The 18,060-nt window shown below is 36.1% G+C and overlaps 1 protein-coding gene across 2 annotated transcripts in view; it reads right to left on the bottom strand.

Annotated features, from left to right (window-relative positions):
- The window catches only part of Rnf43 (ring finger protein 43), a 62,269-nt gene extending 44,209 nt beyond the window's left edge, over positions 1–18,060 (bottom strand). The window contains exons 1-2 of one of the 2 annotated variants that reach the window (XM_063251225.1): positions 17,487–18,060; positions 15,892–16,525 (exon numbers count right to left, since the gene is read on the bottom strand). In XM_063251225.1, the coding sequence (XP_063107295.1) occupies positions 15,892–16,143 (252 nt within the window). In that variant the 5' untranslated portion in view covers positions 16,144–16,525; positions 17,487–18,060. Of the gene's footprint in view, positions 1–15,891 lie in introns of both variants that reach the window. The other variant, XM_063251224.1, reaches the window with a different exon arrangement.

Genomic DNA, 18,060 nt, shown 5'->3' with positions numbered 1-18,060 from the left:
GGTTGTACAAGAAGTTGAAACCTCAACATTCTGAGCAGTTGCTTCAGAGTAGCAGCAGTACAAAGAAATACTTGGAAATTTTTTCCAAAAAAGAATGCCGTAAGAGTGGCAAACAATGTGTCTAAGATGCTCCTGGCTCTGATAGGCAAAAACTTAGAAAACAGCTACTTTGTGTCAGTGGTCACCTCTGATCATGGAAGGCAATTACTGGGCTTACCAAAGTAGGGCAGCCACGTGAACAAAGATTCAGAGTAGGCAAGTAACTCACCAAAGCACCAGTAAGGCAGTTAGGGAACTCAAGCCCCTGCTCTGGAACTCACACACCCTTAGTCATTTTCTAAGCCTCTTGTACTAGACGGGGTAACATTAATTGGCTATTTCACCCATAATATTTTGGAACTTAAGCTTTAGCTTTTTCGCTTCATAAAAAATACAAATAGGTTACTGTAGTCTAATACCAAATAAGTTAACCGTGCCCAAATCATTAACTTTCAGACTTAATTTTTCTGAATAAGTAAGAAGCTCGTCTAATTACTACTAGTAATAATACTTTATATATGCAAAGTTCAAAGACAGTTCATTATTTCATTTCAGGTAGGCCATTTATTACTATTATCCCCATTTTATTTATGGGGACACAAGCTCAAATACGTTACGTAATTTTTGTTAAAGTCATAAAACTAAGAAGTATCAGATCTGAGACAAAATACAAATCAACAGAGAGCACTTTTCACTGCAGGCCGTTGCCACTCATTTTAGAGAACCCTTATGTCTTATTATCATACTACATCATTATATGTGGAAACTGTGCACACAGCATCATTTGAGGGGTACATTATCTTCAATTATTTGATTTGTGAAAGGAATTATGTTCTTCTAGTTACAGGTACAGTTAGAAGATCATAAACTAATTCTGCCCTGAGGGAACCCAAGAAGCACTCTGATAATTCAAAAGGAAGAAAGATTCTCATCAAGTTATTTTGTTGCCTCCAAAGCAATTGCCTAATCAAACAGCACTTAACTGGTGGCCAGTAGGATAAGCTGCCATTTCTGAGAAAAGAATGCAGCTAGGAAAAATGTACCTTCTTACTCCTGGGGACTCCATGGTGGTCTGACTTTGGAATACATTTCTGATCTATTTTGGATCAATCATACCCTTTTGGGGGGGATATCAAGGATCAAACCCATGACCTCGTGCTTGCCAGGAAGGTGCTTATGCCGCTGAGCTAAATCCTTGGCCCCAATCATACCTTCATTTATGTCTACTAGATGCAGAATCATACAAAATAGTGTTCAAATACTAAATTACCAAGTTATTGTTCATCATTAGTAGAGTCTAACAACAGTCTTGAAAACCAGGTAAACCAAACAATTATATCTCCTCCATTTGACAAACAATAAAATAATCATCAAATACTATGCCTGTAACTACCTAAGAAGTCAATAGGAAAATTACTTCTAGCTAACCCTCCTTGAGCTGGAATATCCAGATTTGGAGTCATACAATCACTGTTTGGGTATGAGTACTAGCTTCTAGGTAGAGTTTACCTACAAGAGAAAATCAGATCTTCTGGCAGCATTTATAAGGCAGGTGCAGTCATAAAGAACTTGACTTTTGATTTCATTGTCTCTGCCAGGAGAGGTGGTATGGTAGACGTATGGAAGCCTGCCAGAAAATCTCCAACTCAAACTTCTTGTTAGAAAACAAAACAAAAAATGGAAACAAAATGTCATATCCTGTTCCATACCTTAAAGTTCAACACTGCTTGAAAAACTGGGGCATTTTATATAATAATATTAATTTGGTTCAAGCACATATACCTCAGGTGAAATAAGACTATAAAATGAAGTCAGTTGTGGATTGGCTTTTTCCCTCATAGCTCACTTCTCTATTCACCTATATAAACTAGTTTGAGTGAATTTTATTCATGTATTTCTAGTGGAGAGAGAGACAGACAGACAGAGACAGAGAGAAAACAAACTGTAACCTAATACCTACACAGGAGTAACACAAGTAAGTTTTCACATAAAAATTTCTGGCAGATCCTGCTTACTTCACAGACTTGTACTTTTCTTGTACAAACCAATGTGCATTTACATTCCTGAGAATTGTCAATTGATTCTATATAAAGAGATTGTCTTTTTCTTAAAAAACAAAAACAAAATTGTAACTTGGTAATTTAGAACAGAGTAAAAAAGTAAAGCATTGCTTCTAATGGCAAAGATAGGTAATTTTTGATGATTTTTACCATGACTGTCTCCAGGGCAAGCCTTTGTGATTGGTGATGGAGGCTGCTGACCACAGAGGGCCAAGAAGGCTACAAAGAAGAATGCTCAAGGAGTCCTTGTGGGGGCACTGTAGCAGCCACTATTGGAAATTTTGAGCATTTTTGGTATTCCTGGAATCCTATTTCCAACCACTACCCTGTGGTTGCAAAGAAGGCATACAAAGAGACTGGAACTCTTCTAGAGCAAATACTCTCTTCAGCTCTTCAGTTCATAACCACAGAACCAAGATTACAACAACACGAATGTACTTTGCCCTGGGCATGATTCTGCCCAAATCTGCCCTATCATTTCATTTTTCCTAATCTTTTTTTTTTTTTTTAAATCTGCTCTCAAAAGCAAAGTTAGATAATCTGTAAATGAATTCCTGAAAAACTTGGAAAATTCATGGATACAGAGAAGGATATTTAAGAGGGAGTCAAAATCTCAGAGCAATGTCCTCTAAATGTCCCAAGGTGTAAGAATCAAAGTATTAAATGAATCATTGTTCTTACTCAGAAAATTATTCTTAAAGGTATAGTTCTAATTCTCATTAAATGATAAATGGCCCATTTGGGCCCCAGAGATGAGGTTGTTGTAGCACTGGTACTTAACATGGTAGTGTCTCTTTATGCCTGACTCAATCAATTTAAATCCAAAAGTAAGTTCCTCCTTCATTTACCTGCCAAAACCGAGTTCAGGCCCTCGGGGTGCTGAGGTTTTCCTCTGTGGGAGAAAATGACCTCACCCACACCTTGGCACAGTAGGGAATGCAGGGAATGTGGCTCCCTAAATTCGGTGATATCATCAACTGCCCTAGGAGATACTCTAGGTTCTCAAGAATTAAATTACTAAAAGGCTAAAAAAGAGAGTTTTTGTTGTTGTTTCAAGTTTATCAATAGTGTTGACATTCCCAAATGTCAGGTTTCAAATGGGCAGATAATGTAGGGGGACTTCGTCCAGTAAGTCTGCACCTCAAGAACCAAACATTCATGAGTTAAGTCCAAACAGAGCCACTCAACTCATTTGTATCTTATTGCAGCACATCCAAAACAGGAAGAATAAAGACCTAGTTATCTTAGGCTGTCTCCCAGCTCTGAGATGAGTTTATTCTTTAGGGAACTCTTTGGAGGACTAATGTTGCAAGTTTGCATTCACAATAAATTCTAGGCACTCACATAATCCCCCAGTCTCCTCCAAACTTTCTTTGATGCCCAACTACTAAAGACAAAGATCTTTGATTATAAAACAATTTCTTTGGTTGGAAGAAAATTCTTTGCAGGGCGTGAACAGCAGGAGAAAGAAAAGGTTTTTCTGAAGTGCAAACTAGCTGGAAACCCCCTGGGGAAAGAATCTGATTCCCATCTTTGAGAGGAGCAGGCCTGCCGGTACAAGCTGCCTCTGCCGAGGGCCTCTCAGAAGGCGCTTTTGTGTCTACTGTATGTCCCTCAGCAACTGCACTACAGCTCTCCTCTCTCTTTTTCTTTTTTTGCCAGCGGAAGTTTTCCAGCTCTGGGGCTACACAATGCCGAAAGTCACGGTTTAATAGCAAGGCATAGTTTCTAATAAGATGGCCCCATTTCCACTCCTCCTCCCAGATGCTTACATATGAGAGCATTATTCCCAAAGCCCCACTCATGCATACCTACCAGATGCTCTGAAATGCTCCTGCTTGTATAATCATGCCATTTATCCCTAATATTTCAACTTCACAAAGTCTTTTAGGATCAGATACATCCTACTCCTTTTATTACTATGGCTCAGACTTGGTTCTAGACTATCTTCCACGTTGTTCCAAAGGTCAGATTAGATTCACTTAGGTGTAGTTTAGTGGTGGAAGTCAGTACGGTTCAATCATGAAGACAGTCCTGACAAAAGATTTAGTATAAGGGTCCTCAATCCGCTAAAGAGATTGTAAAATACAGAACTTTATAGAACAACCCTGTTAAAAAAAAAAAAAAAAGAACAACTCTGTTTTCTGTGTATTAACTGGAATACAGAGACAGAAGAGGACCAGAAAACAGGGACAACTGAGTTTGATACTTTGTTTTGCTACTAATGTTACATGACTTGAAATAATGGAGTCATAGTTTTTTCTTGTATCATTATATTTTATTTCAGCTCACTTTTTGCATATTTTAGAAAGTCAGTTTACAATCTGAAAAGAAAGTCAGAGTATGCAGTCACCAGAACTTGTAAAGAAAATGTTAGTCCAGTGTGGTGGGTGCATGCCTATCATCCCAGTGCTCAGAGGCTGAGACAGGAGGATTGGTGCAAGTGTCATGATGGCTTCGTTTAAGTAGTAAGTTCAAGACCATCCTGAACTACATAGCCAAAAAAAATAGCTATAAATTATTATATATATATGAATATCAAACAAGGACTATTATAACCTGTTTTTAACCGATAGTAGCAATAATCAAAAACATGACTGCTTAGGCTGTACTTGTTCTTTAGTCTTCAGGTACTTGAAGTTGCCTGGGTTAGAATGTAGTGTTTTTATGTTTTCTTCACTCACAGGGAAAGTGAGAGAAAATTCCAACAGTCATTTGAAAAATTTCTGAGAAAGTGAGAAACAGAGCCATAAAGTATTTATGGTTATACTTCTCAGGTGGCATGCATCACTAGGCTTTCTGCTGGTTATATTCTATCTCCCCAGCTGGACCAAGCCAATGTGCTGTTTTTTGAAGTCCTACAGTACCTGCCACAGCCTACGGTCCAGCGGAGGGGGAATGATGCTATGAAGACATAGGGAAGCCAGCACAGGATTCAGTCATGGCAGGTTCTAAGCTTGACATCAGAAGAGCCTAGTCTATGGCTTGGACAAAATGCTCCAGGGCTACAGGCCACCTAATGTGCAGTGATTTTTATGGTGGCATAAATGACATATGTACCACATAGAGCAATGCTACACTGTGGCAAGGTGTTTTCTGTTTATTCATTTGTTTTCGCCTGTGCCTTCTAGTTGACTGGGGATCAAAAAAGGAAAGAGACCCTAACACAGTCTACAGTGGAATGTTGCAGTGAATCTCTGCCAACATCTGATTTTTAATTTCCTTAAAATGATGCAAGAATGTTTCAAATAAATACACTCTGCTTAAAGTGCTGGCCAGTTAGAGCAGCAGACTCGCAGCTGTTTGACTGGCAAGCACTAATCTCTCTAGGTTCATTGTCTATAAAATGAAAATATTGGGATAAGTGTATTTTCTAGCCTAAAAGGTGATGATTGTGGTTTTTTTCTTTCTTTGGTTTTTCTTTTCTTTTTTTTAAGGAATGGGAATTGAACACAGGGCCTTGTGCATGCTAGGTAAGCACTCTACAATGAACTAGGCTCTCAGCCTAGTCCACAAATGGGATACATACTCCACTATTAAAACTCTCATCTTACTCTAAGAATAGAAAACTAAATAGGTCCAAAGTAAGGTGAATAGAATCCTTCAAAAATGTAGCGAAACTTGGCCATGAGAATTTTAAAGTCAGATAAACAACATATTGTAAGTAGTAAATACAGGGCCAGAAATGAAAGCTCAGTGGCACAGCACCTGCCTTGAGTTTGATTCCCAGCAAAAGGAAGGAAGGAAGGAAGGAAGGAAGGAAGGAAGGAAGGAAGGAAGGAAGGAAGGAAGAAAGAAAGGGTGAGGAAGAATAACATATAAAAAAGAATCAAAAAACATATAACCTGATCATGTAAAACTTTTTGCATATAGCAAATAATCCACAAGACTGTAGAAAATAGTTTTGGAGAATAAAATAGGACTCTACCATCACTTTTAAGAAAAGTAAAATTAGTAAACACAAAATATAAGGTCTTCAGCCTTATCCAAACTTCTACAGAATTAACAGAATTTCTCAATTGTCGTACATTTATCTAGTGCAACAGTAACCTTTTGATAGGATAGTGTACATAAAATTGATAGCACATGATAATTCAATATGTTGTTTAAAATTACTTGTGATCCTTTTGCCTCAGTCTCTGGAGTATCTGAGATTACAGGTTGGGATTACAGCATGCCCAGCTCAATGACGCCATTTTGAAGAAATTTATCACTGCTTTAGAATTAGGGATCAGGATTTCTAGATTATCTAATTTCTGTACTGAGAAATAATGTGAGCCTTCATGATTACAATTTTAAAGAACACTGACTTTCAAATCATTTAGTTTAGGTGTTTCTAAATTAGATATAAATTCTAATACATCAAAAAGTATGTAATAAAATAATTTATTTTATGGATTTTATAGATAAAATGTATTTTATCCATAAACTGTAAAGTATATAAAGTAGCTCCATGTAAAGCAGTTATTTAAAAACAAGGAATAATAAACTTTCCATTAGAGCAAACAGGAATTTTGGAGGTTTCTTTTTCTTTTGAGGGGGAGGTGTTTGGTTTTTTTAGACAGGGTCTTGTTTTTGTAGCTAAGGCTGGCCTCAAACCCCTGGTAATCTTCCTGCCTCAGGCTCCCAAATCCTGGGCTCACAGGTGCAAGCCACCTCACCCTGCCCCAAGCAAATAGGAATTTAAGGCCTCAAGGAATCCTACCCCTAGGGAAAGTAGTGGAGCTTAATGGATAGAAAATATCAAAGAGATAGAATGTAACCCAAATTGGTTTAACAACCTCTGTACTCAGAATTTGCTGAGTGAATAAAGCCACAATTGCTCTGCTTATATCAAAATATATCAGTAAAATACCTTTTTTCTTTTACAGAAAAGTTCTTTAATCAAAACAAGTTTACACATCAACATTTACCGCTCAACCACAATAAATCTGTCCAAACTTTTATTACAGACAAGACAGATAATGAGCAATATATATAATAACAGACTTCAAATCAGCAGATCTTAACTCTATTGTAAGATATCTTAAAAACAAAAATCCAATTACTGAAATAATTCAAATACTTTATGTACAGATGAAAACAACTGTCTCCAAGGTCAAAACATGCAATGCATGTCACACACAAACACTGGTATTAAGTCTTTCCCATATTCACAAAATTTTAAAACATAAGAACAAATTTTTACTTTAAATCTTAGATCAGTTGGTTTTTTGGTTTTGTTTTGTCTTTTTGAGGTAGAGTTTCACTATGCAGTTCAGGCTGGCCTTAAACTCACTTTGTAACCCAGGCTCCCTTGAACTCCCAGAGAACTTCCTGCCTCAACCTCCTGAGAGCTGAGATTACAGGTGTGAATCATTATCCCCCCCCACCCCACTAATACTTTTTATTCTTATGGGCCTTCTGTGAAACCAGCTGAAATGCTGTGAAATGCTGAAAGGCTGTAAGCATTTCTCAAATTTATGTACTGTTTCACTTAATAGTTGAAGAGGAAAATCCTTTTGCTACCCCAAGCAAATTTTTGTTAGCTATCAATTGTTACTTTTGGAGTTCTTAATCTAATGTCAGACCACTTTCTTATAATTACATCATAATATTGACTTAATGTATCTGATTTAAAGTAACATATATAAATAATGTTAAAATTAAGTAAACTGGCTGGGCACAACAGCATATGCTGGTCATCCCAGCACTCAACAGGCTGAGGCAAGAGGAACATTGTGAGGTCAAGATCAGCCTGGGCTACATAGTGAGATCATCTCAAAAATTAAAATAAAATAAAGTAGAATAAAATAAAATGAAAGTAAATTATTTTTAAGAGTTCAGTTTCATTTCTTGAAATAACTGGGATTATTTTAGGATAGCAGCTTTTGAATCTGGAATCCTCAAGTCTAGATGTATCTCAGAGACTTTTTCAACTCACTGAGACCTTATGCAGAATTCTATACTGTGTATTAAGTATGAATGTATATTTTGTGCATATAGCCAATAATTTTTACGACATTTTAAAAGGGACTTGTGAGACACACATATACATATATGTGCGCTACAGATTAAAAGTCATTTCTGTAGGATAACTCAAAATCAGAACTGGGAATCACAAGTTTAAGAACTAAGAAGACAAAGTCCTTTGAGTATAAGTTAATATCTTATAACCCAAGGTTTAAAATCAGTACCCCAAAAACTCTTTCCTGTAAAAAATCAAAATTTCCTAAAATTCATGAATTTGAGCTATCTATTAAACTAAATAAATACTGTAAAACAGTGTTATATAAAGGAGCACCTCCCATATATTCATTATAGTCATGTTTATTATTTGAAATTAACAATCAAGGAAACATAACACTACATATGAGCCAGAGGAGTAAAGGAATGCAGCATGTACGTCAAACCCAAACACTCAAAATAGCAGACCCTATCCTTAACAATGTGTTGAGATAAATAAGTTTGTTTCTACAGTTATCTTCCAGTATCAGAGTTACTCAGTGCCTACAAGGATGTTCTTCATATTCATTATCTGTTGAGTCCCTAATATGTCTAAGGTACTAAGTACACTAAGGTACTATTCCAGGGATCCAGAGGAGAACAAAAGTGACAAAAGCTTTGCTTTTACAAAGTCCACATTTGACTGAGGAGACACCAACACTTATAAAAGTAAAACACTATGGCCTATCACCTGACAATTTTATAAAGAAAAATAAAGCAGAGAAGGGGAACATGAGTCCTAGAGGGAAAAAGTCTTCAGAACTGGATGATCAAGGAAAGCACTGTTGAGAAGGTTTATTTGGTCACTGGGGGTTGATATTCAGGACACTAAGGAAAGAAAATATCTAGGATAAAAGTGTTTAAGACTTATATAAAAAATAATTTTTTTTGTATGTGTGTAGTACTGAGGATTGAATTCAGGGTCTCAGACATGTCAAATAAGTATTCTCCAACTAAGCTATAGCCCCAAGTCCTTTTATATTTTTTGTTTTGAGAGATGGTCTCACTACATCGCCCATGCTGGCCTTGACCTGCCAACTCCCCATCTCAGTCTCCCTGGTAGCTGAGACTACAGTGTATGCTACCATGTCTGACCGCCTTGATTCTCACCCCTCACTCTGTACTGAAATTTTCTTTCTTTTTTTTTTTTTTTTGGAGACAGGGCTTCGTTTTGTAGCACAGGCTTGACCTTGAATTCACCATGTAGGCCAGGCTGGCCTTGAACTCCCAATGATCTTTCTGCCTGAGTCTCCTGAGTACTAGTATTACAGGTATGTACTACCACACCCAGGTAGATTTCTGTGAATAAAATCCACTTTTATAAAGTGTGTTAAAAGTTTTAAATTATAAATATTTTTCTAAAATTACTAATATAAAATTCCTCAAAGCTAGTATTACCTAGCAGACCCCTGGCCTAATTGAAGAATAACAAAGAAGTTGTAGTGGCAAGAGTCAAGTGAGGGGAAAGAAGAGAAAAGGCTAAACACAAAGGGCTATCCAGGTCACTGACCAGACTCTTGTCTTTACTGTGGTAATGCTCAAAAGAACAATGACCGTAGAGCAGAGCATTAGCTCCTGGGACTTTTCAAATACAGAGTTGACAATGTGCTTAACAATAATTTTTAGCTGAATTATCAAGTTAAGTAACTTAAGTACACATAGAGGATATCTCAGCCATTGACCACATTTTATCTTTTTGGGATTTCCACACAACAGAACTGACCCCAAAGAAATCTACACCCTCTGCAACTTAAAGAACTGATTACTTTTTTATTTCCTGCAAAGACTAGGTCCACCTCTGCACAACTCTGCTCTTGCCTTCTCTCCCCTACTACTATGTATTTCTTCTTCTGTAAAATGGAGTGAATGTTATCCTGTTCATGTCTGACTTGTTGGCATTTGTGAATGATTTTTTGCTTGTTGGAAGAAAATCACTACATAAATTCAATGGAACATCATTGTCACACACTTCTCTAACAATACCCTGTTACCAGTTCTGGTCCTCAGCACTGATAACAGTGATACATTGCTCATCTATAACATCCGTCTCCCTGGCATTGAAAGGAATAAAAGAAAAACACAAGTAAATTATAAAAAAACCTTTTCAGTGAACAAAATGTGGCAGCAAAAACAAAAGCATGAGCTATGGGAATGTCTTTAACAGTGCATAAAAAGTAAATTATGGCTAATTTTTACATAAAGTTACTATACACACATGCATCCATGAACACTTTAGTACAAAACCAAGGAAATGCTGACCCCTCTTACTTGAATACTAACTAGTGTGAAGGCAGCAACAACAAGGAGCGTATTTTACTCATTACCTCCTGATAACCAGACAGATTTATGAGTTAGAACCTAAAAATTTTTATTGGACTTCCAAATAAACTACAGAATTATTACACAGTATATACAAATCTGTTTAAGGGTACTTATAGAATGGAAAAGCCAGATGAGGTGGTGCCCCGCTGTGATTCCAGCACTCAGGAGGCTAAGTAGGACTGCTGTGAATTCAAGGTTAGCCTGAATTAGTGTAAGATCCTGTCTCATAGAAAATAAAAAATCAAAACAAACAAGCAAAAAAAAAAAAAAAAAAAAAAGAAACAAACCCAACAGAGAGAGATACCTAAAAAATGATCATTAAAAATACTCTACATCTCTTTTCTAGATGCCAGGTTGCTAACAACACAACAAGTATAGCAGGCTCTGAGAAGGGTTCATGGGAGGCAAGCACTTAGTAAGAATGTCTGTGTACACATGTTGCCTAATGGTATAATTCTGACTACATTTCAAATTTAATTATTAATTAGTTGGATTTTCTGCACCTCTATTAACATAAATGACTTAGAATTGACTATACCTTTAATGTTTACTCTGTATTTTTTTCTAAAGCCTGGCATCAAAGCAAAATCACAAAATCTACTTTGAAATTTACATCCAAAGATTTCTAATTTGAACAATATCAATTAAATGCATATTATTTCAAAATTGACTATTTCTAGTTCCTCTATTAGTAGTCATCCTAGACTGTTTTAACAAGAAGGTAAGACAATGGAACAGAGATACTGAATAAATAGGTATTCTGAGCCAGGCGTAGTAGCTCACACCAGCAATCCAAGCACTCAGGGAGCTGAGGCAGGAGGACAGCCACAAGTCTGAGGCCAGCCTGGGCTACATAGCAAGACCCTGTCTCAAAATACAAAACTAAAATAAAATAGCATTCTGATTTACTGATGTCTTTGCACATGAAATGCAAAATGAGAAAAAAATGACAAACATTTTTTAGAAGGTTGTAGAACATTGTATATTCTGTATCAATTTTAGATAACCATACTCACCCTTTCTTCTTTGGAAATTATATAAAACCGATGCTAGTGTTGTCTTCATCTGTGGTATCCTCAGGTGTACAGAACTTTAAAGCTGGAAAACCATGGGCTCTGCAATTCAAGTTCCAGCTTTGCCACTTATTTACTAATACTAGTGAATGCCTTGGCAGATATTAACAGTTAAGGCACAAGGCTTTCTTATCAGTAAAATGTAAAAAACAAAAATTCTGAACAACTTCTTTTAAAAAGTTACAATGAGAATTCAATGAGCAGATACACAGAAAACACACAGTGTCAGTTTGGTAACTGTTACATTTCAATCCTTTGTTCCAACCACTTTGTTCCAAATCAAACAACCAGTTGGTGGCAGGGTCAGCACTAAAAGTCTGACCATGGGGTCACAGTTTTTGCTATGGTACACAGTACTGTGTCTCTGACTTGAGCCAAAAATTTTAATTGTAAAGTTTCAGGCCCTGACTACAAATAAAGTAAAAATTCAGAGATGGAATAACTATGTGTTGACTAATAGGTAAAATTAAGAGGCAAGCACAGACATCGCACAAAGGGGAATCTGTCCAGGAGTGTTGTTCACTCTCACTAGCCAAATTCAAAACTACCCCGCTTCCCTCGTAGGTCTGAAGCCTTAGGGCAGCACATTCTAATCTTGATCATAACGTTATCCTGGAATAATCCTAAGAAAATCCAGGACAACCAGCTGAGCAGGAAGAATATGATAGAGAAATGGTAACTCCCTATTGCTATAAGATCCTTTTACTTTTTGTTTGGAGTAAAGGACAAATTTTGAGTTGTCCCTATCAATATAGTTATACAAAAATAAAATATCACTGTAATCATTTCAGAAGTGGCACCCATATCACTAAAAATTATAGAAACATTGAAAAGAGGTAAACAAGCCAGAAAAGTAGAAATTAGACAATCCATAAATTCTAAGACATTTGCCATCTATAATGGTATTTTAAAAAGAATTATATTCAAATGGAAATAAAAATACACGTTGTAATTACTATCGTGTATCAGTCACCACCAAGTACTTAGGAGATCTGGAATGTTTCCTTGACCTAGATTTTTGATGGCTAGTAAGGAAATGCTGATTGAATAGCAGTGGAAGGTTATCCTAAATAGAAAACAAAATATAGGGCTGGGAGTTCAGCTCAGCAGCCTAAGTGCCTGCCTGCCAAGTGCAAGGTCATGAGTTTGATCCCTGCTACAAAAAAACAAAACAAAACAAAACAATAAAAAACAAAAAACCAAAAAGCAAAAAACAAAAGGAAAACAAAGTATAGTTAAAAAAAAAAAAAAAGGTGGAAGGAAACTACAGAAGAAACAGATCACAATTTTCGCAAATGTAAGGGAAACCAAAGAATTAAGACTCTTCAAAGATAGCACCAAACTGATTCAAGGATTCAAAATGATATATGATAATGCAAAAGAACAACTCTCAGGCAAAATAAAAAGCAATGAAATTTGGTCAGGATTAAGATGAGACTTTTGGAATGGAAAAGACAGCTTGAGAAATAGAAGGGAATATATAGCAAAGGCAGTATTTCCTCTTTTATTTTCACTTTATTCTAGTACTTTTAGAATATTACCAATTAAAAATTTGAAAACATCTTATAAAATGGATATCACTACTAGCAAATAAAATCTAAACACAAAGAGCAAGAGATGAGAATCAGGACAAAAACTCATCAATGCTTTGGCTTTTGATGCTCTTGTGCATGTAGCCGTTAGACAATACTGAGACAAGCAAAATTATTTAAGAGGCAATTCTATAATCTATTTTACTATTAAACAAGTTGAGGACATATCTAGGAATATTTTATTTTGTCTAAGGGAAGTTAGAAATGTAATATAAATGAAAATCCAATTTTTTCCTTATGAAATTGTATGTACTGCAAATTAACTAGCACAAAACATAAATTATCTGATTTTTGGAAATTTTCTGCTAAGTCCAGAAACCACACAAAGTTATTCTTTTTAAAAATCACTATATTAACCTTTAGATTTTCCAGAACACAGCATCTTCAATTCTACAAAGGCCCAGATGCATCCATAAAGACAACCAGTCCTAACAGGTAGCTAATAATTCATAGGTAGATAGATACCTAGAATTCTCAAAAATCTCCCAAGTCAGAATAGAAGACTGCCTTTAGATTTGTGACAGCAAGGTATATCTAGTCACTAAGAAAGCTACAATGCTACAAAGCACAAATCTAGGAGACATAAACAAATCTTCAGCTAAATGGAAAGCTTGGTTAACCACAGTTGAGTAACCTGAGTTGCAGTGTAATCTGATAAGGAACAAATAGCATGGATTCCACAAGCGTAAGCCATGTTTCCCTAACACACGGGTTCTTTGAAGGAGTTAATCAAATAATGGATAAATAAAAACTAATGCATACAATTAAAAAGGTGTTTTAAAAAATTTTTGTTTTTTAAAAATGAACTTGCTTGTGTGGGGCTGGGGATGTAGCTCAGTGGTAGAATGCATCCGTAACATGTTCAAAACACCAGACTCAATCCCTAGTACCGCAAACAAACGGTTCCTTGTAAGAGGCTTTTAGGAAAATTTAGTAATTTCTATGATTAAAAACTAACACAAAACAGATCAGTACTGCACATACCCAGAGACTAATAGTCTGTTAATGGCGTAGAAGCGTGAAAATTGCCAAATTTTGGAAATTGTCTACTGGGTAGCCTGAGAGTCCTGGCCGAGACACAGTGAAATCCCTCTACACAAAGAAGAAACAATATCAAAAGTATCCCAGTAGGCACAATGTGAATAGTTAAAGAAATCAGCATGATTTCCCAGAGTGACAAAGAGAGCATGAGAAAGACTGATAAAATGAATGGCAAAGAGAATGCCAACTGGTGTTTGTTATTTGTCTCTTCCTTTATGAAAACACAAAAACCTTACATAGAGCTTTATAATAGAAGACAAGAAATGTAAAATAAGAGGAAATTATTTTATGTAGCATATAATTAACTCATTGAACACGCAAGGCATAAGACTTAGTATGGTTCCCAAAGACTTTTTGAGAAACCAAAATATAGTTTTATAATAAAATTACTTATGCCAAAAGTTAAAACAGAGCACGTGTTTCATGCTTCAGGGTATCAGTGAGTTCCTTTTCCAGTTGCTATGTGCAAAAAAGATTTATAATTTCATCTTTTAAGTATTTCTAATTCCATCTTAGGAGTTTGAGTAAATGATACTCATTAAAAAAAAAAATCCTGTCATTTTTTTTTCAGATATACTCTACTTTCCTATTTTTCTGAATAGCAAAACTTCCATTTCACCTAATTCTTCTTCCACTTCATTTAGCTCAGCTTCAAAATAATGCCAAGGTGGTACAACAAAGAATTACTAAACTATATAATTAAAATTCATATCTGAAAAAGAATTTGATAATTAGTTTCTTTTTTAACCTTTTTGTAAGACAAAAATTTAAATTTCTATATATTTTGAATATATTCATACCCTATGCATGTCACAAAATAAAAATCTGAGTTTGGGTGCTGAGATTGATCATATTTAAGCACATTTTAAACTGTGTCTAAGAGTTACAGCCACAAATGTTACTTTATAAAATGAATTTTAATCAATAAATGATATCATTTAATGGAGTAAGACAGCAGAATACCTATTAAAAAGATATAAACCTTTAAACTCTGTCTTCACCACAGAGAATGAGCAACTGGCATATGAAAGGCTATGGCTTCAATCAGTTCATAAATTCAAACATAAAGATCAGGCTGAGAACATTACAGGCAAAATTTACAGCCTTAAAAGCCTAAGATACTGGGGAAAACTCTGTAGTAGAATCAATAAAAAGTAGATGTTATATTTAATTTTGAAAAACCATAAAACTACGCATTGATAAGACTAAAGGGATCACAAGCCAGGTTTACATTTTGTGTCCATTTTGTAATCCATTCCTCTCCATTTTGGGCTTAGCAATAGGGTGTCACACGTGGTATAAACCCAGCCGTCACATTCAAGCTTGACTGAATTTTAAAAGCGACACTGTAATCAAATACACTGCAAGGGCATTCTAGGGTGCTGCTGACCATGAAACTCAGCCGTTTTAGTGCTTGCTTCAAGTTTTAACAAGATATAAACTACAATCCCCAGGTCAATTAAATACAAACCCATATATTTCACCTATCAAAAAATAGTGCCCAAAACATATTACTTGCAAAGAAAAGTCTTAATATGTATATCTAAAAAGGCTGTGCAATAAAATTAAAAATAAGCAAATGATCTTCTAAATTATAGGATTTATATATTTCTTCTTGAGTATAAAATTTTAAAATGCTTTAGAAAGCCAATAAGGCAATATCCTGGAAATATAGAATAGAAAGCTACACAGCAGAAGCCCTTCTATGCCATTTGGTTTGGGACATAAAAGGAGAAAAGCATATTTCAAACAGAAGAAAAATTAAATAGTTATACTTGCCTGCATTAATTTTCCTTCTGCTGGAGTTATTTCAGCAACACCAGCAAATACACCTTCCAAAGTGAGATTCAGTTTTCCTGTGGGATCCATTTTCAAAGGGATCACTCTGATAATAGCTTTCTGCTCTGTTGATCTTTCGGACTCCACCGCTGCTGCCAATACGAGTCCTGTGCGTCCAAAGCCTGCCTGCAGGGTAGCCATCAGCAGCCAGGGCCAGAGGGCAGCCAGCTGCAGCTGGTGGCCACCACTCATGCTACCAGCTGCAGCAATGCACCCTGGCCATACATACTGCTTCCACCAGCTAATACCAAACGCAGGTTTCAGATCCAGATAAATGGAGGAAAAGAGAAATCATGCTTCAGTTTCAGAAAGCCAAGCCATAGTATTGGCCCCTCTTTTCTCTAAAGTTTATTCCCAAGAACAGGTGGCATTCCTGATTGGGCAGAGAAGAGGGTGTTTTCAGCCCACTTCTGCTGCAGGTATGTCATTTGCTCCCATCTTCACTCTGACCGTTGCAATAACACTACTTCTCTTTGGAATTTCCAGCTTCACTTGAGATTGAAAGTCAAATTGTGAATTTTTCTTATGTCAAATCACTTGGTGTTGGTTCCATATGCATCAAGTTCCTGAGGCACTACACCCAGTATTGATGAACAAAACAAGGCAAAGTAAACAGCTAGGGCCATGCATTGAAAGTGAGAATGAGTAACTCCAGCTCAGAAAATTTAAGACATTTTAAGCCACAAAATTGTCCAATTGTAAATAATTAAAGACCACAAGGAATTTTTTAATAGAAGAGCTAATTTTTAAAAATTTCATACCACACCTTGAGGGATGCTACAGCATTTCTCAGAAAGGTTTTCAGATTAAATTGTGTTTCAATTTTGTAAGTCCAAAATTCTAGGTCAATTGAATTTATATACTTTTCATGAACTTGGACATTTTATGTGCTCTACCAAAAGTTGCCTATAAATTAGGTAAGATTGTCTTCATATATTACATGATAATCCTGCACATCACCGTTTCCAATTCTCAAAACTAGAATATTTGAAAAGATTAGCTTTCCAATTATTTTTCGTATTTAAAGTTCATATTTCTATTACTGTTTTTCTTTTTCTCTTAGGCATTCCAGATTTTATTCTTGATTTCCCATTAGGTGCGTTTAGAAACTAATATCCAGATATAAACTATAAATTTTTAGTTTCATAAGAAAAACAAGGAACTATTCCTTGAGAAGGTGGAGAATAAAAGGGGAATTGGGGATGAGACTAGTCATAAGCTCGAAGTAGAACACCCCAAAAAACTACAATTATGCCTGAGTAGAGTAGTTCTGTGCTATTTCTAGACACATATATGAATGTTGGGTCTTTGTATAAACACAGAATAAGATTTTAAAATAAGCACCCTTAAGTACTATAAATGCACTTCACCCACAAAGCCTGCTACGTTTCGAGGTCAAATTTAAAAGATCTTATAAAGTCTTCAGAATAAGTGCTCAAAAGTCAAGCTACTGAACATGAACCTCTTCTATTCTTTTGTTTTGCTGAAATAAAAGGAGGAAAAAAAAAAAAGAATTCCAAAAGAAATCTGCAAACCTGTTGTGCTGTCGGGGCCACTGGAATCCACGGGGGTGAAACACATTCACTTATGCTTTTATAGATCCTGCTCAAAAAGGGTTAGAATTGCTTAACCAAGTACAGCTCATTCTTCCACTTTCAGACTCTGCAACCAAACCAAGTGTCCCACATTACAGGTGGGTGCCGAGAAATTCCGCAGCCTGGTAAAATAATCCATGCAGATCAAGAAAACTTATTCCAGGGTGAGAACTACTGTCCCCAAGAACTCTAAAAGCTTTTACAGAAGATCCAAAATAATTTCTGTAATCGCCTAACAGAAGTTGTTTTTCTCTCCGAACAGCATATTAAATGGTCAAATCTTGAAAGAAAAGCAGCAATGTAGCAATACATCAGCAATTCACTACCACAAACACAGAAAATCCCAGAGGGAGAAGGCAGTATCTCTGAATCATGGATGGACTTGGAAAGTTCGAAAGGATTCGAGTGCTTCCCTTCCAGAAAGACAATTCTGGATCAGCTCCTAGAGCAGGAAGCCTGTGGTTTGTAATTGGCGTTCTAGCTCTGACTCCCTCCCCTGGGACTGCAATCACGC

This window comes from Cavia porcellus, unplaced genomic scaffold, assembly GCF_034190915.1.
Source record: "Cavia porcellus strain 051 isolate PalLab524CR breed Dunkin Hartley unplaced genomic scaffold, mCavPor4.1 scaffold_6, whole genome shotgun sequence".
NCBI classification, from domain to species: domain Eukaryota; kingdom Metazoa; phylum Chordata; class Mammalia; order Rodentia; family Caviidae; genus Cavia; species Cavia porcellus.
Note: the sequence above shows the minus strand (reverse complement) of the source record. Positions and strands in the feature narration are given on the sequence as shown.